A 23,356-nucleotide genomic window follows, 5' to 3' on the forward strand; every position below is an offset into this window, starting at 1 on the left:
TGTTGAGGAAGATATTTAAAGATAGAGCTAGACAAAATTAAAGGAAGCAATTTAAATATATCTTACTCAAAGTGCTTAACTTAGGAAAAAACAACAACATCAGAATATTTTTAAAATATTACTGGAAAAGAGTACTCGCTCTTATTCCTCTGGAAAGTAAAATAACAAAAGCAGTTTAACAGTCTGGAAAATATATTCTAATTAAACTTCCTTAGTGTAATGTGTAGTTAGGATATATAGAGTATACACTTGAGGCTGTCTATGGGAAATAGGCCAGAATCACCAAAGGGTTAATAAGTAGCTAGATAAATGATCTTTAAAATAAAGATTAATTTGATAAAAATGTACTAATATGATGAATGCTAATTGAATGAAAGCACCTTAAAGGGGCTTTCCCAGAAGTAAGCTAATTTTAATCATTTTAAAAAGCATACGTGGGTTTACTGCTCCATTGAATTCTTCTAATTCATCAGAGGTATTTCTAGAAATTATTTTAATACTCAGGAGGATAGGTTATTTCTTCTAGATACTGAAAACATGAATTTCTCGGGATTCAATCCTCTAAAACATTAAATGTGGATGGCTCAGCACATTGGCAAGGAACAATAGAACGTTTCAGTGCTGTGAGGCAGATGAGATTGGAACTGGGTCAGGAGCAAATGGGAGTTTTTGTAATAAATTCTGTCCATTTGGCTTCCAAATGATCTGCCACCAAACACAGCTGGCGCATATAAGTATCACTTTGGCAGGCTTAACAGTGACCTCAGTTTGAAAAGGCTTGGAAACAGAATGATGATGTCTCTTTCAGACCTGAGGAGAAATGAAAACAATGATGCCAGGTGTCAAGAGATAAAGATCTGATGGCAAAGTAACGCCACTTCAGTCTCCATCTCCTCCGTTACCGACTGTCCAGATGTTGATAAGAGAATCAGTATTGCAGTTTGAGGAATGTCCCCTAATTCATTCCTCGCTCAAATTCCTCCCTCCCGTCTCAGCTCCCAGCTTGTTTCCCAGCCATTCGACCTTCTTCCTGCCTCTCTCTCCTCTCCTCCTCAGTGGATCCCCAAGAGGAGTGGAGAATTGGCACGATTTGACAGAGTGTTGACTTCTGGAAACATCGATATTTGAATTTTCCATTCTTGAATTTTAGCTATTTATTTTTCTAGGAGTTTTGGAAACCTAAGTTAGGCCACAAAGGTGGTCAAGTATCATTTGGTTTGTACTTGATTTTGCCAGTTTTCTGCCCTTGTTGAGATTGGCAGCATAAAGAATTAAATGTGGTTTCCTGAAAGTAATCTGGGGACATTTGAGAGAGAGAAAAAGAGAAGGAAAATATATATAAAAGGAGAATATATTAAACTAAGTTGTTAATATTTATTAAGTGCTCTATGTTTGCCAAACACTGCGTTAAGTGCCGTGCTAGACACAATATAATCAGATCAGATGTGGTCCTTGTCCCAGACGGGGCTCACAGAGTAGGGAAGAAGGGAAAATAGAAATGGAATCCTCACTGTGTAGAAGATGAAACTGAGGCACCAAATTTAAGTGACTTGGACAAGGTCGCACAGCAAGCATGTGGCAGAACCAGGATAAGAGCCCAGGTCTTCTGACTTCTGGTCCCATCCTATTTCCCAAGACCATGGCGGAGAGTGAGTAAAGTAAATTTATAGGCAATTTTTCCTTGAGTAGTCTTCATAAACTTTCACCCAGTAGTCATTCTAGATAGATGAACTAACTAGAAAAAATTCATTCACTAAAACTAGTACAGGAATGCCCTAAGCTCAGCCGCACAAGTCAAAGTACATAAACCCTAGACCAATTGTGTGATCTTGGACAAGTCATTAGCTCCTTTGGGTCGCTATTTTCCGATCTGTAAAATCAGGGTCATGCCAGTGCCTCCTTGCCTCATGGTAAAGTAGTGAGGATGAATTGGGACAAGTTAAATGAGATTCTTTCCTTGGAATCCAGAAGGGCCCAGACAAGTCATGGTCATAAAAAAGGAAATTGTAGCCCCCAGATATAGCCTTACCTCACTTAGGGTCCTGCCTGAACTCAAGGTTGAAGATCTAATTGGGTCCAGTACACTCTAATATTAGTAGTAGATGACAACCCAGCCTGCACCCTCTTCTCCTCTAAACATTAACCTCACTGTACCTCGAGCTCGTCTATCTCTCTGCCAATGTCCTGTCTCTGGCCTGGAATGCCCTCCCTCTTCAAATCTGACAGATAATCACTCTCCCCGCCACTTCCATGCCTTACTGAAGGCACAACTCCTCCAAGATGTCTTCCCTGACGTCCTCCGTTTGTTCTCTCCTTTCCTCTTTCTCTCCCTTCTGCATTTACTTGACTGGCTCCTTTCATTCATTGCCCCCTCACAGCCCCATAGCACTTATGTTCATATCCCTAATTTATTTATATTTAATGTCCGTCTTCCCCTCAACACTGTAAGCTCACTGTGGGTATGGAATATGTTTGTTATATTGTTGCACTCTCCCAAGCAGTTAGTACAGTACTCTGCACACACTCAGCGCTCAGTAAACCCAAAGAGCATAATGCATTCTATTCTCTGCTCCTTGGCAATACCATACAATGATAATTATGGTATCTGTTGAGTGTTTACTCCGTGCCAAGCACTGCTCTAAGCACAGGGGTAGATACAAGATCATCAAGTTGGACAGAGTCCCCGAATAGCATAAGGTCTACAGTCTTGAGAAAGGGAAAATTGGTATTGAATCCCCATTTTCCAGATGAGGAAATGGAGGCATAGAGTAGTTAAGTGACTCGTCCAAGGTCACACAGCAGGCAAGTGGCTGAACTGAGATTAGAATCCAGGTCCTCTGAATTCCAGGTCGCTGCTCTTTCTACTAAATCGTGTTGCTTTCCATGCTGAATGTCAGTGATTGAACACCAGCTAGCATAAGGTGAGATCAGGGCAAATGGAAAATGTCCTGAGACTCCCCAGTCAGCTCAGGCTTCCTCCTGGTTCACTGATTACCGGTCACTGCTCTAGAGCCCAAGGGTGTGGGGGATCACTCTCTTCCTAGAATATAAGCTCCTTGAGGGTAGGGACCATGTCTTCTTACTTTGTTGTATGTTTCCACACGCTCAGCCCAGTGCTCTGCACACAGTAGATTCCTAAGATCTTTGAAGAAAGGGATTGTGTCTTTTAACTCTATTGTACTCTCAATCGATTGTATTTATTGAGCAGTTACTATGTGCGGAGCCCTGTATTAAGCTCCCGGGAGAGTACGGTACAAAAGAATTAGTGACACAGTCTCTTACCAGAAGGAACTCGCAGTCTAGAAGGGGAGATAGACATTAAATATGAATAAGTATTTTAGAAGATATAATTTAAATAAACGTGCTTAAGTGCTGTGGTGTTGGAGTGAATATCAAATGTCCAAAGATCACAGATAAGAGTGCACAGACGATGCAGAAGGGAGAGCGAGCTGGGAAAAAGGGGGCTTATTTGGGGAAGACCTCTTGGAGATGCGACTTTAATAATGCTTTGAAGGTGGAGAGAGGGATGGTCTGACATACATTCATTCATTCAGTAGTATTTATGGAACGCTTACTATGTGCAGAGCACTGTACTAAGCGCTTGGGATGTACAAATCGGTAACGGATAGAGACAGTCCCTGCCCTTTGATGGACTTACAGTCTAATCGGGGGAGACAGACAGACAAAAACAAATAGAGAGAAGCAGAGTGGCTTTGTGGAAAGAGCACGGGCTTGGGAGTCAGCGGTCATGGATTCTGATCCTGGTTCAGCTTGTCAGCTGTGTGATTTTGGGTAAATCTCTTAACCTCTCTGTGCCTCAGTTACCCCAACTGTAAAATGGGTATGAAGACTGTGAGCCCCACCTGGGACAACCCGATAACCTTCCATCTTCCCCATTCCTTAGAACAGTGCTTGGCACATAGTAAGCACTGAACAAATATCATTATTATTATTTTATGGAGAGGGAGGGAGTTCCAGGCTAGGGGGAGGACCCGGGGAAGGGGTCGGCAGCCAGATAGAAGAGACTGGAGTATAGTGAGCAAGCTGGCGCTAGAGGAGTGGAGTGTGCAGGCTGGGCTGAAGTAAGAGATGAGTGAAGTGAGGTAGGATAATAATAATAATGTTGGTATGTTAAGTGCTTACTATGTGCAGAGCACTGTTCTAAGCAGTGGGGTAGATATAGGGTAATCAGGTTGTCTCACGTGAGGCTCACAGTCTTCATCCCCATTTTACAGATGAGGTCACTGAGGCACAGAGAAGTTAAGTGACTTGCCCACAGTCACACAGCTGACAAGTGGCAGAGTCAGGATGGGGCGAGCTGATTGCATGCACTTAGTTCTGTGCTCTGCACCCCGGAAACTGTCAACTCCTAAAAAGCAAGGATTACATCTACTAACTGCTTTACTCTCTCAAGGATTTAGTATGTTCACGGTAGACTGTAAGATCCTAGAGGTCAGGTATTGTACCTCTTAACTCTATTGTACTCTTCCAAGCTATTAGTAAAGTGCTTGGCACAGTGTGAGTGCTCAATTAAGTCAATTGATTCAATGATTGGAAGTTAAGTTACATTCTCCTATTGCTTTGCCTCTTTGGGCTAGAATTTCTACTTCCAAAGATATGGCCAGAAGTTTTTGTTTGGTTTTGTACTTTTTTTTATTTGCTGTTTTTGAGCTTATATATGAACACATTTATTTAAATGTATTTACTGAGCACTTACTATGTGAAGAGCACCGTACTGAGCACTTGGAAACTACAATTTGGTAACAGATAGAGGCAATCCCTACCCAACAGTGGGCTGACAATCTAGAAGGGGAAGACGGACTACAAGACAAAACAAGTAGACAGGCATCAGTAGCATCAAAAGAGATATATAGAATTATAGATTCATACACATCATTAATAAAAGAATTCACCCACCACCACCTTCCCATAACAAAGTGGATGTCTCTCAGACTTACGGCAATTATTTGATGACTCTTGATAAAATGGTGGGCACGGTCAAAGAGTTCCTCCCAAATTTGTGCATTGGATACTTTTTTTAAAAAAAATAGATCATTTCACACCCTATGGAACTCCATGGCTGGAATGGAGTAAACTAATCAAGTACTCATTGGATTCATATTCTGTGAATTCTCTCTCTCTCTTTCTCTCACTGTATTATGCTTGTACAGTATATAATATGTATATTATGAAACTGGCCATCTGAACAGTTAATCATTGTCCAAAAGTTAAGAAAGAGAACTTGAAATGATTTGATGTAGTCATCTCAATTCCACAAAAATATGTTATAAAATCCAAAAAGGATTTAAAGTAAGCCAGCATAACTGTCTAGTCAAAGTTCAAGGTGTATATTCTTTTTAGTTATGTTTTCCACAAGGTTTGTTATTTGGGCTGTTTATGGAAACTGTTGTTATGGTTGTGATTCTTGTGTTTGCTTTGTTCACTTGACCAATTTTTTCCACAGTATGACTAGATGAATTGATCGGATGTGATTAAAATGTAATTTAACAGTAAATTATTACAAATTTGAAAAACACTCACTTGAATCTACCTTTTAAAGCAAACAGAGAGTACAAGATAATAACCTAATCCATGTGTTGCCTCAGATATTTGGGAGCATTTTGAGATACTATTCTCATTCTCTCCCCTGATAACCAGTTATGTAGTTCCTCTCATGATCTTTAAACAAGAACACCAAATATGAAATACCCCAAGGTGATTGCATTTCTGGAAGATTTTGCTTTGTTTTCATTCTTGACAAAAAGTGCCCAAATCTCAGATGTTGAAGTGAAAAAGGCAACTTGCAGAATGCAAAGCAAAGTCCTAGATACAGCTCCTATCCTTTCACACAGGGACTACCAAGGGAGAATAAGGCCTTGTTATTTATTCCCATTCTCTATCGACTAGGATAGAATTCACTGGTTAGCAAACATTTAACCCTGTTACACTCAATTCTCAATCAATCAGTTAGTGATATTTATTGAGCACTTTCTGGGAGCAGGGTACTGGAGTAAGCACTTATAAATGTGTTTACTATACAATTAAGGGTAGAATACTGTCAGGGAATTGAGGACAGCACCGTTTCTCTGAGAGTAAATGCGAAAAAGGCCAGAACAGAATTCTCTTAAAAGTCCTGGAGCAGCAATTCCAAAATAAAAATTGTTCCATGGCCGAGGTTATTTTGGGTGGTGGGAGAGGTGAGGGGGGTAAGGAGGTGGGCTTGGTTAGGGGAGGTACTGAGTTTTCTGACTCCACCCCCAGCTCTGCGGTTTCCTGGTCAATTCATTGATGACATTTATTGAGCACTTACCGTGTGTGGAACATTTACTACGGACTTGAGAGTATGGTGCAATTAAGTTGGTAGAAATTGATCCTTGCCCTCCAAAAGCATCATGGCATAATGGATAGAATGTGGGCCAGGGAGTCAGAAGGTCATGGGTTCTACTCCCAGCTCTGCCACTTGTCTGCTGTGTGACCTAGGAAAGTCACTTCACTTCTCTGTGCCTCAGTTACCTCATCTGTAAAATGGGGATTAAGATTGGGAGACCAATGTAAAACAGGGATTATGTTCAACCTGATTTGTTTGCATTCCCCCCAGCATTTAGTACAGTGCCTGGCACATAGTAAGTTATTATATTAAGGAGCTTTCCGAGGAGGAGACAGACATTAAAATAAATATGGAAGGCTAAATGTCAGAGTATAAGGATACGTACATAAATTTTGGGGGCTGAGTTTGGGCTGGATATCAAGTGCTTAAGAATACAGATCCAAATGCATAAATTACCCAGAAGAGAGATCGAGTGAGAGAAATGAGGTCTGAGTCTGGAAAGGTCTCTTGGAAGAGATGCAATTTTAGGAGGGTTTTAAAAGTGGAGAAAGAAGTGGACTATTGGATATTATAGTAATAATAGTAATAGTAACAGTTGTATTTGTTAACCCTTACTATGTGCCAGGCACTTTACTAAGCACTGGAGTGGTTACAAGCAACACAGTCTCTGCCCCACATGGGGCTCACAGTCTCAATCACCATTTTACAGATGAGGTACCTGAGACATGAAGAAGTGAAGTGACTCACCCAAGGTCACATAGCAGACAAGTGCCTGAGCTGGGATTAAATCCCATGACCTACAAATCAAACCTCACCCATGCTGGGCAGCAGGGGCATGGAAGAGAGTTGAGAGCAGAGATTGAAGTAACCTGAACGTAAGGAGGCAATAGTAAACCACTTTTGGATTTTAATCACTAAGTCTATGGATACTCTACCAGAACGATTGCAGATGGAGGTGGGGCCTTCTGGGAGAGATGAGTCCAGGTCTTCGCTGTGGGTCGGAGATGACTCGACAGCAAAAAAAGAAGAGACCCTGGGCTATGTGCCCTTTGAACAACTAATTAAAATCATGTTGAGGGTCGGGATCATGTCTACCATCTGAGTCTGATCTGATTAACTTGTATTATAGTGACTGTGAGTTCTGACAGGCCATGGACTGTGTCCTGTCTGAACACCATGTGTCTACCCCATCACACAGCACTGAGTAAACACCTGATACGTTCCCTAGTTCTCAGGAATACCGTGGTATATTCAGGGATACCAAGTACATTTGAAAAAAGTCTACTAGCTTGTGTTATAGACGCTCACGTATATAGTTGTCTTTCATTTGCAAAGATGGTACTTTTGATGGCAAACCATATTCACCCATGCAGAGATGACACTCTGTTCTCCACTGTGTGTATAAATAATTCTTTCCTGAGCTGAATATTTGTGAACTTCTACTCTAGGCAAGTAACCTCTCTCCTGTTTTGGTGAGATATTTACAAATATAAAGTATACGCTTTGTTTGGTACTTGTTAGCACTTACTATGTTTCAAACACTGTACTCAGCACTGAGGGTAGGTTTAAGTTAATTAGGTCAGACAGTCTCTGTCCCACATGGGGCTCAGAGTCTTAAATGGGAAGGCGAATCGCCCATTTTACGGTTGAGGAAACTGAGGCAAAGAGAAGTTGTGACTTGCCCGAGGTCACACAGCTATCAATTGATAGTGCTGGAATTAGAACCCAGGGCCTCTGACTCACAGGCCCATACTCTTTCCACCTCATCTTCTTGCTTCTCTTTTTATTTTTATTTTCATAATTTACCAACCAGACTCCCAATGCCAGGACTAATAACTGCCAAGCTCAGGGAATGGGACAGTGAAATTCCAATTTCAGAGGTTCCAGGACTCTGAATCATCCATTTCAGGAGTGCCCAAGGATTATGCTCTGGAAGCTTTGGATCTAAGCAATGCAGTCATATTTTGACAAGATTGAGGTCTACCATGTGTTTCATTCTTGGAAGGAAGAGAGAGGAGGAGAGAGATTATTTCCAAATTGGAAGATAAATCACGTTGTCACACTATTGTGATTTCTATTTAAAAACTAGAGATTTTCCAAACAGTAATCCAGGATGATGAACTCTGAGAAACAAGTCAGTGAAGCTCAGTTTAAAGAAATCATGAATTTTCATTCACTTATTCAGCATTTATTGCATAGTCTTTTCTCTCCTTCATTAGATCATAAGCTGTTTGAGGATGGGATCATTTCTACCAACTCTATTGTGTTGTAGTCTTCCAATGGCTTAGTTCACAGTACATGCTCAGTATTCACCATTAGTTGACGGGTTGATGGAAGGGCACGACAGCACCTCTCTCTCCAACCTCTCCTTAGTGTGGACCAGTGATAGCTTGAGTGTGAAAGACTTGTAAACTCAGTGTGGACAAGGAACATGTCTACCAACTCTATTGTATTGTACTCCCCCAAGCTCTTAGTAGAATGATCTGCACACAGTAAATGTTCATTTAGACCACTGATTTTTACGAGAGAAAAGGATAGTGAGGATTCAGGTTTGCATCTTTTTCGCAAAACACAAGGTGTGGGGATATAATTCTAAGTCATTTCTACTGGGCAGGGATTGTCTCTATCTGTTGCCGAATTGTACATTCCAAGCACTTAGTACAGTGCTCTGCACATAGTAAGTGCTCAATAAATACTATTGAATGAATAAATCAGTGAAGACTAGAACACAGTGTTCGATAATTAAGTGTTCCCTAACCCACCTGTTACTATGTTGTTGTTTTTTTTTTAAAAAGGAAAATATTAGTAAGGTGTGTATATATAATAGTCCATTATAAGTAAAAACAGTATAAGAAGCTATTCGAATATTTCCAGTGCCCTTAGAAAAAATAGAACCCACTTAAAATTTCACAAATGTGAACACATCTTTTATTTTCATAAAGATTCATTTTGAACCTAGAAATGAAATGCTGAAGTTCTAGTGCAGGAACATAGATCTTACATTTCCATAGTGGCTGAGGAAAAATGAAAATACATATATACCTCAGACTGTGAGAAACTGGATAGGGAACACTAGATTCTTCAAGTAATATGTCACATATCCATAACATCCTTGGATCTGTTCCTTATCAATTATTAACACACACACTTGGGCTGAGGATTGCGGTTCTTTAGTTATTAAAAATTTAAATGGCTATTTCATCAACCTAATACACTCAAGGGAGGAATGTTCCCTTATTCCATCTGCCATACTCTAGATGTTTTAAAATATTCTGAGATGCCTAAAAAAACCACTGAGTTAGGTTTTTGCCCAAGAATGTGTATTTCTGGGTGAATTGGGCATATTCTTGACAATAGACATACTTTTGTTTGCTCTCATTTCATTCTTCTAGGTAGAGATGGGAGGAGTCAAGCATGACTTGAGGAGGGAATGAAGTAAAGTACCTCATGTAGGCAAGTCCAACTAAGAAAAAAAGGTCATCTGAAGAGCTTACGGTGTGTTCATACACTGAGGCCCTCTTACGTGAGGTAGATTTTATACTCCTTGAGAGTGGGACTGTGGTTCTTACTCTGACTTAGACAATCAGGGGGCTCAGTGGAATGAGCACAGGCAGCCACTTGCCTGCCCCATGACATTGGACACATCACTTCTCTGTGTCTCAGTTTTCTCATTTGTAAAATGAGGAAAAGAGCTCCTCAGGTGAGACAGAAATTGTGTCTTCTCTGCTTATATTGAATGTATCCTAACAAATTCTGCCATTCTTATTATTCACTCTTGCAACCCAATAGTAGCCCATTGGGTGTGTCAGTCTCACAGTGGAAGTGAGGTGCAGTGGATGTCAAGAGCAGTGGAGAGCCATGGGGATAATGCATTCCAGTGATATTTTCTATTTAGTTTAGCTCTCTTTCAACAACCCCCATTGTCTTTTGTCCAACAGAACCTAATTTCTGAGAATGCACTTATCACAGGCCTATTTCTCCCATAACACATCCTAGTGGAATACTCTGACAGATATACATCTGTCTGGAATATAAGTGATGGAGAAGACCCACACACATGTTTTTGCCCTTCTCCTTTGATTTCTTCCTTTTCTGCTCTGCCTCCCAGCCCTCCCCCACACCTCCCACTTGACCTTCCCAAATCAATCTAACTCACACAGTCACAGGTTAAAAGGAAATCAAAAGGTTCTAATGCCTCATTCACCTACTTCTGCATATTATTCCCTGCTAGACTGTAAGGTCATTGCAAGGAGGGAATGTGTCCTCCAACTCTGTTATATTCTCCCAGTGCTTAGCAGAATGCTCTGCACATAGTGCTCAATAAATATGATGGATTGAGTCCAGAGTTTTTTAATGTACATTGAAATTGGGGCATTGGAAAGAAGAGGGCAGAGAGATTTCAGGAACAAGTATAAGTAGCATCTCTTGGGGAATATGGAACCTGGTTGCTATTTCTACTTTAAGCAGATCTCTAAAGTGGTATTTGTCTCGCAGAGAATGCAGAAGAGGATTTCACATTCCGTTTCCAGTTCCATTTCTCATATGTGTTCTCTTGCTGGTCATTTTCTCGATGCACGTGACCATAATCTAGAACAGAAGCTGCTTGGGTATCTTGGTACTTATCATTTCCTTATAAGCGGCGTCTCCTTTTTTTCAAACACAATAATCACTTTGGTGCAGGAAGCACCATATGGATCGATTGTTGAAAGAGCACCAGTACCTCCCAGCTATTCATTAATACACAGAAATTGCCTTGGACCTTGATCATTATTGTTTAATTAATAGAAAAGAGAGAGTGTAATTGACATTACTATATTTTTGAAGTCATTGGAAAGTCTAAGGAGGATGTGTAGGAACTGGAATTAATAGGCATTTTCTAGATTAAAACTGTAAATGGGATGGAAGGGAATTACTTAGCAAATTTAAATCATCATTATTCACAGCATTTATTGAGCACCTACTGTGTGCACAGTGCTGTAGGGTTAAAATCAATCATATTTACCGAGCACTTACTCTGTGCAGAACACCGTATTAAGCCCTTGAGAGAGTACAATATAACAATTTAACCTGACTCATTCCCTGCCCAAGAGTTTGCAATCTAGAGGGGGCAGGGAAATTGGGCTGATCTATAGAGGATTTTTTTTTTTTTTTTTGGTGTTTGTAAAGTGCTTGCTTTGTTCCAGGCACTGTTCTAAGAGGTGGAGTAGATACAAGCTGATCTGGTTGGACATATTCCCTGCCCTACATGGAGCTCCCCATTTTGCAGGTGAGGAAACTGAGGTCCTAACAAGTTAAGTGAGTTGTCCAAGGTCTCACAGCAGTCAAGTGGCAGAGTCAGAATATGAACCAACATCCTTCTGACTCTTAAATCTGTTCTCTCTCTATTAGGCCATAAAGAGAGTCCAGGCAGAAGGAACAAGGCCCTGAGAGTCAGAATGCCTCGTTTTCTGTCCTGACTTCACAACTGGCTTATGCTGTAATCTTGGAAAAAAATCCCATGACCTCTCAAAGCCTCAATTTCATCACCTGCAAAATGGGCATAAAATAAATTGTGAGTTCCATTTGAGACGGGGACTAAATCTAATCTCATAACCTTCCCTCTGCTGCAACTCTCAAGAGATAGTAGGTGCATAATGAATGCCCTGATTATAATAATGATAAGGATGATAATTATATCAACCTAACAGCCACTTCTAGCACTTATGTAATAATGATAATTGTGGTATTTGTTAAATGTTTATTATATGCCAAGCACTATAGGAAGCCCTGGGGTAGATACAAGATAATGAGGTTGGACACCGTTCCTATCTCACATCTCTTATCACAGAATAAACAGGAGGGACATCGAATGTTTAACCCATAGTTTATAAGTGAGGAAACCGACTTGCCCAAGGTTATACTGCAGACAAGGTGCATTGTGAAGATTATAACTTAGGTCTCCTGATTCCAAGTCCTGCTAGCTTTTCACTAGGCTCTGTTAACAATTTAGAGGGTAGTTTTTTTGGCATAAACCCGCAGTGAGGCATTTTTTTGTGTGTAGCCAGAGACAATATATAAGCTGACCATAGAGAGCAGAGTTAGAGGGTTACAAGTTGAAGGCTCTGAGAGTGAGAACTGCAGGGTTAAAATAATTTTGGGTGACTAAACTATAAATGCCAGAATGCTCTGGGAACATTGCATCAGTTCTAACTCTAACCTGGACAGAGAAAGTTCAAAAAGGTAAGGGGAAGGGGAATGGGAGCGGGGCATTGAAAAGTAGAATGTGGAGTTTATTTAGGATAGTCCCAATTCCACAACCAATTTCTTGTGGTTTTGGCAGTTTTAGTAGCAGCAGCAACAGGAACAGTTATAAAAATCCAGGATTTTTCCCTGCAAAATTGGGAGATGGAAGTGCCACACATTTTTTCCTCATAAGTGCAGGGATTTTAGTGGGGAAGAAGGATTAGAGGGGGTGGACTTCAAATGGTTAATAGTCAGAATCCACTAATCTGTATTTTTTCACCTCTTATTGGAAACCCCCAGGTCTTTTCAGAGAGACCTGGGATAATTGAACCTGGGAATTAGTTCACTGATAATAAATAATAATGATAATATGTATTAAGTGTATACTATGTACCAAGCACTTTAATAAGCACTGAGGTAAATACACGATAATCAGGTCCCACATTCATTCAATAGTATTTATTGAGCACTTACTATCCCACATGGGGCTCACAGTCTAAATTAGAGGGAGCAGAGGCACTGAATTCCCATTTTGCAGAGGAGTGAACTGAGGCAAAGAGTAGTGAAGTGACTTGCCCAAGGTCACATCACAGGTAATTGGTGGAACTGGGGTTAGAACTCTGGTCTTCTGACTCCCAGGCCCATGCTCTTTTCACTAGGCCAGGCTGTTTCCCAACATTACAGCCCCTAGGCCCAGTCTCAATCTCCATTTTACAGTTGAGGTAACAGGAACAGAGAAGAGAATAAACTTTCCCAAAGCCACACAGCAGATAAATGGCAGAGCCAGGATTAGACACCAGGCCCAGTGGGCTGTCCGGTTTAGTGGATAAGAGCACAGGCCTGGGAGTCAGAAGGCCCTGGTTTCTAAACCCGGCTCCACCACTTGTCTGCTGTGTGACTTTGGGCAAGCTAATTCACTTCTCTGTGCCTGTTACCTCATCTGTGAAATGGGGGTTGAGACTGTGAGCCCCACATGGGACAGGGACTGTGTCCAGCCCAATTTGCTTGTCTTCACCCCAGTGCTTCGTACAGTGCCTGGTACAAAGTAAGCGCTTAACAAATACCACAATTATTGTTATAATTATTATTGGAACACTATTATAGCCTACCTATAGAGAAATAAGGAGATCTGTGTAGAGCCACCACTATTTAAACAATAGGGGAAATAATGGAGCCAGTTCTTTCTTAAGAATGCAAGTTTGTATTGCTCTCACTCCGTCCTTCTGGATTGTTTCAGCAGCAGCAGAGTCGAGGCAAAATGGTACATTCTTGGCTGAAACTGAGAGAACAGCCCCCAGATCTCAGGCAAGTTTGGAAATTGTCCACTCAGTTCAGCCAAGGCTAATTATTCAATTTAACAATTTGAATCAATCTTAATTAAAAACTTCTCAAAGTAATTAAAATCAACTTACTGGAAAATTACATAAGACAATCATTTGCCTTAAAGATAAATGAGATTGCAGGGCAAATTTTGTCAGTTTTTTTTTTTTAATATCCCAAATGTGAGGGATTTATTACTTATTTTACCCCAGAGTTCAGTCACTATTGCTTTAGATGCCTAACAGTTTTTTAGCCCTAGCTTTGTTACACAAAGATTTCCTTATATTTTCAGATTTATGAATTTTCCTTTCCTGAGGTCATCAAAACAATTCATTTGGTTCTGGCCTATTCCTAGGCCAGAACACAGGGACTGTGTCCAACCTAATTCACTGGTATCTACCCCAGTGCTTAGAATAGTGTTTGACACATAGTGAGTACTTAAATACCAAAAAAAAAAAAAAAAAAAAGTAGAACATATTGTCATCAGGATTTCTAACTGTTAACTCCCTGAGGGCAAGGACCTTGTCTAAGGACTTTGTCAAACTGTACTCTCTTGAGCACTTAGAACAGTGTTCAGCACAGAGTAAGTGCTTAAAAAATACCATTTGATTAGTATCTTTTGGGTGTGAATGGATTTTAATTTATCCACAATCCTCTCTGGCCTTCCCACTTCACCCTGGACAAAATATTGTCCTGACTCTAGTCACCAGGGAAAGAGGAGAGGGCCAGCGAGGGCTGTGAACAAATTCAACAACCTCCAAAGGTTGGTTTCACAACAGGCCAAATCCATATGTTCTGACCCAGTTCAGCAGAAGTTGCCTAAATGTCCCAGGAAGCCTCAAATCAAGCATTTATCCAGAAACATAACCACTTCAGGCATGTAGTTTATTGATGACTAAATTGCAGTGAGTTTTGTCACTTGGTGGTGATAACTGCCATTTCCAAAATGATCCCTAAGTGGCTAGCCTGTGCTAAACACTGGCGTAACTAAAATGCAATCGGATCAGACGCAGTCCCTGTCCCATATGAGACTCACATTCTAAAGGGGAGGGAGAACAGGTATTTAATTCCCATTTTTTTCAGATTAAGAAACTGAGGCTCAGAGAAGCTAAATGACCTCTCTAAGGTGACAAAGCAGGCCAGTGGCTGAGAGGACCATATCTTCCAGTCCCCAACTCTTCACACTGCTTCACCACCTCCTTTAGGGCTTGCTTGTTCTCTGGCTTGGGAATCAGAACAGAGATTTGGCCTTTTCTGGGGAAAAGGAAAGCCATCTTGGGAGATGATTGTCATTTCCAATTAATCAATCAATTGTATTTATTGAGCACTTCTGTATACAGAGCACTGTGGTAAATTCTTGGGAGAGTACTTTCGAACCAAAAGACAAGCTTCCTGATTTCCAGGGGTTTCCACTACCTGTTTTAGTACTCTCCCCACTGCCAGGCAAAAACTGGACAGGGGAGCAACATTAAGACGAGAAGAGGTCATGGCCTAGTGGACAGAACATGGGCCTGGGAGTCAGAAGGACCTGAGTTCTAATCCGGCCCTGCTACTTGTCTAACACAAGAATTAATTTTTGGAACTACTATGGCTGTTATTTCTCTGGAGTTTTTCTTCTCATTTCCTTGCTCATTTGACCTCTTTGCCTACCCAGCTGTCTTATTATGAATAAAAGAAAAAAAAGAAAAAAGCCTGGATTTTCTTCGACTTCCTGTCCTCTCAAAAAGTGATAGATTGTGCTGGCAGAATTGCAAGAAAACATGGTCTGAATTGTTGGAAAGTCTCCGAAGGACATGGACTGAATCTCTTCCCAAACATTTTCATTTTGGAATCAAGCCAGTCCTCAGACCTCAAGAATAAGTTAATTCAAAACCTAGCATGTTGCCATGACTTTATAAATTCTCCTCATTTGAATGTAAATTGGGTTACTGTCGGTTGAGAAAACCCAGTCCTGAACTTGTGATAGAAATAGAAAATTTGTGTTGGTAGGTCATTCTTAGTTTTAAACAGTGCTATAAATAATCTTTTAAAAGTTATTTATGCTGAGAAGTGATTTCCAAATTAGGACACAAATCCCCTTCTCTATCCCCTTTTCCTACCTCCTACTATGGGTAAATGATATTAGTGTCCACCTTTTCTGCTAGAGCGTAAGCTCTTCGAGGGCAGGGATCATGTTTAGTAAGACTAGTGAACTCTCCCAAGTGTCTAACACAGTGTACACCACACAGTAGGTGCTCAGTAAACATTACTGATTGCTTAACATGTGTTTCCTATACAACATATATTGGTTGGGAACATAAATATATGCATATATATACACAACATACATACACTGGTATGGGAAAGCGAATGTTTCCTGATGAGGAGCCCCATTTCATACATGCTGAATGTTGCATACTTGAGTTGAAATGCACTTGCTGTTTTGGAAAATTAGATATGTACCAGAGAAAATACCACATAAAAGGTGTTATTCTTGGTGGTGCTTCCTTTCGATTTTTCTTCTGGGAATGTTTGAAACAGAAATGAATCATACATGAAAAAATAAAACACGTGCTTTTTTTTCAGGTGGATTAAAGAATACATTTCAAAATTTGTCAAGCTAATGAAAATTTAAGTGAACATTTGCAGACTTCTATGTCATTATTACTATTGTTGCTATTTAGAAGTCTACCCCTGTAAAGAGTTTTAAGTGATTTTGTGAAATAAAAGTATTATGTGAAAGAATAATGAATAATGCCAAATGCAACCTAGGATCCCATAGAAAATAATGTAAGGATCTGTTCCTAAGATCCAAAAGAAGACCAAAAGAGTGTGAATATATTGAGAAATATGATTTAAAATATAATCGGTTTGTTAAATACCAATATGAATATGTATCCACAATGGAATGATTTGAGTTGGATTTTTGATGTACACATGGGCTTGAATTTAAGACAAATGAAGTTACAAGTCAAGCAGTGTGTCTCAGTGGAAAGAGCCCGGGCTTGGGAGTCAGAGGTCATGGGTTCTAATCCCAGCTCTGCCGCTTGTCAGCTGTGTGACCTTGGGCAAGTCACTTAACTTCTCTGTGCCTCAGTTACCTCATCTGCAAAATGGTGATGAAGACTGTGAGCCCTACATGGGAGAAAATGGTTATCTTGTATCTACCCCAGCACTTAGAATAGTGCTTGGCACATAGTAAGTGCTTAACAAATACCAATATTATTATTATTATTACTTACATGAACAACTTCCTGCCTTGTTTCAGCATTATGACATATCAGTTTTTATTTTGAAACACTATCCTCCTTTATGGCACTAGCTCCAGGGTAGTGACTTAACTTCCCTGTGGCTCACTTACCTCATCTGTAAAATGAAGATCAAGATTGTGAACCCTATTTGGGCAGGGTCTGTGTCCACTCTGATTAGTTTATATCTACCCCAGTGCTTAGTACAGTGCCTAGAACATATCAAGTGCTTAATAAATAATGTAGAAAAGAATCTCTTTGACAATAAAACAGTATTAATGCAGCTTTATCATTTGTTAGGTTTTGAGTGCCTGATTCTGGGTAATTTAGGTTAAAATAGACTTTCCAGCCTAGGCTAAGGAACCAATTGCCAAGGAAAGCATTGTTTCTAGGAGAAAATTAGTTCTGACATGCAACTTTTTCACTTACAGTTCTCAGGAAGCAATTAAGTCGTAAGTCTGAGGACTGCCTGGTATTTCATTTTCCATGTAATCAATTGGTCAGATTTAATGAGCACTTATTATGGACAGATCACTGCACTAAGGGCTTGGGAGTGTGTACTCTAACAGAGTTGGTACCACATTCCCTGCCCACAAAGAGTTTACCTTCTAGAGGGCAAGACCAGCTGCAAATAAATGAATCATGGATATGTACCTAAGTGCTGTAGGCTGAAGGTGGGGTGAATAAAGGGTAAAATCCAAGGGTGAGGGTGACACAGAAGAGAGAGGGAGTAGAGAAAATGAGGGCTTAGTCAGGTAAGGCCACTTGGAAGAGATGTGATTTTAATAAGGCTTTGAAAGTGGGGAGTGTGATGGTCCGTTGGATACGAAGGGAAGGGATTTCCAGGCCAGAGGCAGGTTGTGGGTTGGGGGTCGGTGGAGAGATGAAGATCAAAGTAGTGAGTAGGTTTGCATTAAAGAGACAAACATGAACTTTCTGGGTTGTAGTAGGAAATCAGTGAGGTAAGGCAGGAGGGGGTAAGGTGACTGAGTCAGAATGACTTGGGTTCTAATCCAGGCTCTTCCACTTGTCTGCAGTGCAACCTTGGGCAAGTAATTTGGTCAGAAGCAGCGTGGCTCAGTGGAAAGAGCATGGGCTTTGGAGTCATAGGTCATGAGTTTGAATCCCAGCTCTGCCATTTGTCAGCTGTGCGACTGTGGGCAAGTCACTTAACTTCTCTGGGCCTCGGTTACCTCATTTGTAAAATGGGGATTAAGACTGTGAGCCCCACGTGGGACAACCTGATTCCCCTGTGTCTACCCCAGCGCTTAGAACAGTGCTCTACACATAGTAAGCGCTTAACAAATACCAACATTATTATTATTATTATTATTATTGTTATTATTATTATTAATTTATCTTCTCTGTGCCCCACTTCCCTCATCTGTTAAATGGGGACTAAGACTGCAAGCCCCATGAGGGACAGGGGCTCTGATCCACCTGACAAACTTTTATCAAACCCAAGGCTTAGTACAGTGCCTGGCACATAGAGCTTAACAAATACCCTTAAAAAAAAGAAGAAATGAGGGCTTATTGGGGAGGATTTAATCTCCATTTTATGCATAAGGTAACTGTGGCCTAGAGAAGTAAAGTGACTTGCTCAAGGCCAAAGAGCAGTCAAGTGGCAGAGCACTCAGGTCCTCTGACTTCCAGCTTGTGCTCTTTCCATTAGGCCACATCACATCTCAGGAAAAGTAGGGAAACATGGATGGAACATTTTTTAAAGAAGCGATCCGGGCAGCAGAGTGATGTACGGATTGGAGTGTGGAGATACAGGAGGCAGGGAGGTCAGCAAGGAGGCTGATGCCATAATCAAGACAGGATAGGATAAGTGCTCAGATCAAGACTGTAGCAGCTTGGATGGAGAGGAAAGGACACATTTTAGCAATGTATGATCTTTCCCATCCTTCTCAGAAAAAAGGTACTTTATGCTAGCCCACCTCCTTTCATTTTTCTTCCACAGATTATTCATCTAATCCTAAATTGAACATAGACACATACGTAACATAGTTTCAACAGTTATCTGTCAATTAGCAATGTCGGTGGTCTTTGAGTAACAGTACAAATCTTTCTATTTGTCCTCTTTCAGACCTTTCCTCTGAAGTTGAAGCCACAAGCTTCCCCCTGCAGAGCTATCATACCGACTGTTGAACGGATATCCCATATTAAATGCTGATGCCTATTGGATTTTGGGGAATCCTTGAACTGCAGAATTCTGACAAACAGCACAGTTCCTTGGTCTGTCACTAAGAGCTCCGTCCACTGATATGTGACAGAAGACAGAAGCCTCAAAATGACGAATCAGGAGAAGTGGGTAAATCTCAGTCCCTCTGAGTTTTCTCAGCTTCAAAAGTATGCCGAGTGTAAGTACACGAATAACTTAAAAGGTTTCAACTGAAGTAACTTTTGCGCATCATCTCCTTAAGACCATCTGATAGAATGTCCAGTTCTGATGTGGAGAAGCAGCAGGGCTTAGTGATTAGAGCACCGGCTGAGAGTCAGAAGGACCTGGGTTCTAATCCCTGCTCTGCCACATGCCTGCTGTGTGATCTTGGGCAAGTCACTTAACTTCTCTGGCCTCAGTTACCTCATCGGCAAAATGGGGATTTAGTCTGTGAGCCCCATGTGGTACAGGGGCAGTGTCCAACCTGTATCTTCCCCAGTGCTTAGAACAGTGCTTGGCATATAGTAAGTGCTTAACAAGTACCATTTTTGTTGTTGTTATATAGGGAGATTCTTCTTGTATTGGTCCATTGGTGGAAAATGTCATTCAATCATTTATTCAATAGTATTTATTGAGTGTTTACTATGTGCAGAGCACTGTACTAAGCACTTAGAATGTACAATTTGGCAACAGATAGAGACAATCCCTACCCAGTGATGGGCTCACAGTCTCACTGGGGGAGACAGACAGCAAAGCAAAACAGAACAAAACAAAAACAAGACAACATTATCAACATATATAGAATCAAGGGGATGTACACCTCATTAACAAAATAAATAGGGTAATCTATAATATATACAAATGAGCACAGTGTTGAGGGGAGGGGAAGAGGGAAGGGGGAGAAGCAGAAGGTGGGGGGCGGGAAGGGGGATCAGATGGAAAGGGGGCCTCAGTCTGGGAAGGCCTCCTGGAGGAGGTGAGCTCTCAATAGGGCTTTGAAGAGAGGAAGAGAGTTAGTTTGGCGGATGTGAGGAGGGAGGGTGTTCCAGGACAGCGCTGATTGATTACAGGCCTTATCAGAAGAGTGTAACCTGTAGACAATTTAATTTTAGCTGTTCATTTTTATGTGTTTTCTTTCCACTGAAAGAAAAGGTAATCATTACTGTAAACCAGGAAGCGTTCTCTGCCAGACAAGTGTTGGTTTATGAGTTGATATGGTTCCTGCTAGACTGTCCATTCCATGAGGGCACGGATCATGCCTACTAATTTTGTTCTTCTTTCCCAAGCACTTAGTACAGTGTTCTGCACATGACTTCATGCCCTTTGAGGGCGGGGTCCATTTTTACTAACTCTCTGGTCTCTCCCAGGTGTTTAATACAGAGGTCCGCCCACAGTAGGTCCTAAAAAAATACTATCGATTGACTCGTGTATCTGGATATCAAGTTGCAGGAATAACATCCATTATTACCATTCAGCATTATCTGGGCTTTGTAGAATTTCTTCTTGGTGATTTGAGCTCTTTGGCCAACACTCTATAAAGATCAAATAAGAGAATAATCCCAGACAGGAATGAAAAAAAAAAATGTCTGATTTTAGTTATAATAACACTATTGAGTGTTGACTGTGTGCAGAGCACTGTGCTAAGCCCTAGAAAATATTGTGCAGGGTAGGATTAGACATGTTGGGGTCCTCAAGGGGCTCACAACCTAAGAATCTAAGCGGGGGGAAGAGACTTGAGACAGACACGTCGGGAGTGATGAAACAATAAAACGCTAAATCAGAACTCAAGACGAGGACAAATGGAGAAAAGAAAACCAAAAAAATCAGTAGGGGGCTGGCTGGAGGAGGAGAAATCCAGTGTCCTCGTGGCTCAGATTCCAGGGCACCCCATAGCCACAGAAGCTCCTGTGGCAGCCACCCATTTTCCCAGGGCTCATGCTGTGAGGGTAGTTTTGTTTTGCATCTTGTAAGATGGAAGGCAGGACGGGATGGAGTCTCCTCGATAGCTTTAGGGGAGCTGGTGCCGTTTTCTGGGGAGGCAGAGTGGCTGGCTTTGGGTTGGGTGGCGGGGCTTATGCTGAGGAAGCTTATATCCCCAGGGTGAGATGTAAAGGGCATGTCAGAAATGGGCCCTTCACTAGTTGATATGCTCAACAGCAAAATGGTGAGACATGCAATGAATCTCCCAGGCCCCATGCTCTCTGCACTAGGTCACGCCCCTTCCCCGTTACAGGATTTATTACATAACACAATGGAACAATTAAGAAACATCCATTTCACAGCCTGAATGGGTGCAAAGTAGAGGTGAAGAAGAAAGCTGGAGCATGAACATCAAATTGTGAGGCTTCCATGTGACTGACCTTGGGCAGATCACTTCACTTCTCTGTGCCTCGGTTACCTCAGCTGAAAAACTGAGATTAAGACGATGAGCCCTTTGTGGAACAGGGACTGCTCCAATGAAGTCCGGATAGGGTTTTCATTTAGGTTTGTGAACTAAAAGAAATCTCTAGGAGGGAATCAATTACAGGATGGCAAGAAGGTGATTTTGTTATTTTCAAATATAGGGGTTCTTGCTATTTTTGTGAGCTCAATAAATATGATTGATTTAATTATGTATGTTCAGTTATAGTTAAATATTCAAATACAGCTAAACAATTTAAGTTTTAGTACTGGAGTACGTTACTGAATTCTAGTCCTTTTTCAGGGACAGTGTGAATTTAGATATTTGGAAAGTCTACCAAACGATACCATAATCCAAACTGTATGACTACATGGACAACCTTGATAAAGACGTTCAGCGGATGAATCTTATGAACAGAAAGATAGCAGAAATGGAGAAATAGAATCCATTCATTTGGCATCGTATCTATTTCTCTTCAGGAGAGAAGATCATTTGTCTACGAAAATATTCTAGTCCATGTTTCTCCATTCCTCAGGAGCCTCCAGTGGTTGCCCATCTACCTCCACATCAAACAGAAACTCCTCACCTTTGACTTTAAATCACTCAATCCCCTTGACCCCTACTACCTCACCTCTGTCCTCTCCTACTCCAACCCAGCCCACATGCTTCCCTCTTCTAGTGCCAACCTACTCACTGTACCTCAGTCTCGTCTATCTCACCGCCGACCTCTCACACACATCTTTGGAGCGTCCTCCCTCCTCATAGCCAACAGACAGTTACTTTCCCCACTTTCAAAAGTGTATTTTTTGTCTAATCGTATTTAAATGTTTACTAGGCTCCAGGCACCGTGCTAAGCAAAGGAGTAGATGCAAATTAACCGGGTTGGACACAGTCCCGTTTCCACATGCTTCCCTCTTCTAGTGCCAACCTACTCACTGTACCTCAGTCTCGTCTATCTCACCGCCGACCTCTCACACACATCCTTGGAGCGTCCTCCCTCCTCATAGCCAACAGACAGTTACTTTCCCCACTTTCAAAAGTGTATTTTTTGTGTAATCGTATTTAAATGTTTACTAGGCTCCAGGCACCGTGCTAAGCAAAGGAGTAGATGCAAATTAACCGGGTTGGACACAGTCCCGTTTCCAATTTTGGCTCATAGTCTTAATCTCGATTTTTCAGCTGAGGTAACCGAGGCACAGAGAAGTGAAATGATTTGCCCAAGGTCAGTCACAAGGCAGCCTCACGCTTGGATGTCCAGACTCCCACTTTCCTCTTCACATCTACTTTACACCCACTTGTGTTGTGGGAAGGATATTCCCTAACTGTTCTGTGGTGCTACGTAATAAATCCTGTATTGAAAACATGAGAAGTGGCGTGGCCTAGTGCAAAGAGCAGGGACCAGGGAGTCAGAGGACTTGGGTTCTAATTCCTGCTCTGCCACTCATCGTCTGTTTTAACTTGGGGAAGTCATTTAACTTCTCTATGCCTCGGTTATCTTGTCTGTAAATTGGGAGTTAAAATGTGAGCCCCATGTGGAACAGGGACTGTGTCCGAACTTATCATCTTATATCTACCTAGAACATAGTACTGTGACTGCCACATCACAAGTAATTAACAAATACAATTATTATTGTTATCATCAAGACTATGAGCCCCATGTGGGACAAGATTATGTCCAACCTTATTTGCCTGTA

General features: G+C 41.2%; 1 protein-coding gene across 6 annotated transcripts in view; it reads left to right on the forward strand.

The window, feature by feature from the left end:
- Positions 1-23,356, forward strand: part of DGKB (diacylglycerol kinase beta) — a 609,664-nt gene that overhangs the window by 37,293 nt on the left and 549,015 nt on the right. For all 6 annotated transcript variants that reach the window (XM_039912948.1, XM_029070029.2, XM_029070032.2 and 3 more), the window contains exon 2: positions 19,187-19,460. In XM_039912948.1, coding sequence (XP_039768882.1) covers positions 19,391-19,460 — 70 coding nt within the window. In that variant the 5' untranslated portion in view covers positions 19,187-19,390. The remainder of the gene's footprint in view (positions 1-19,186; positions 19,461-23,356) is intronic.

Source organism: Ornithorhynchus anatinus, chromosome 8 (assembly GCF_004115215.2).
Source record: "Ornithorhynchus anatinus isolate Pmale09 chromosome 8, mOrnAna1.pri.v4, whole genome shotgun sequence".
Taxonomy (NCBI): Eukaryota; Metazoa; Chordata; class Mammalia; order Monotremata; family Ornithorhynchidae; genus Ornithorhynchus; species Ornithorhynchus anatinus.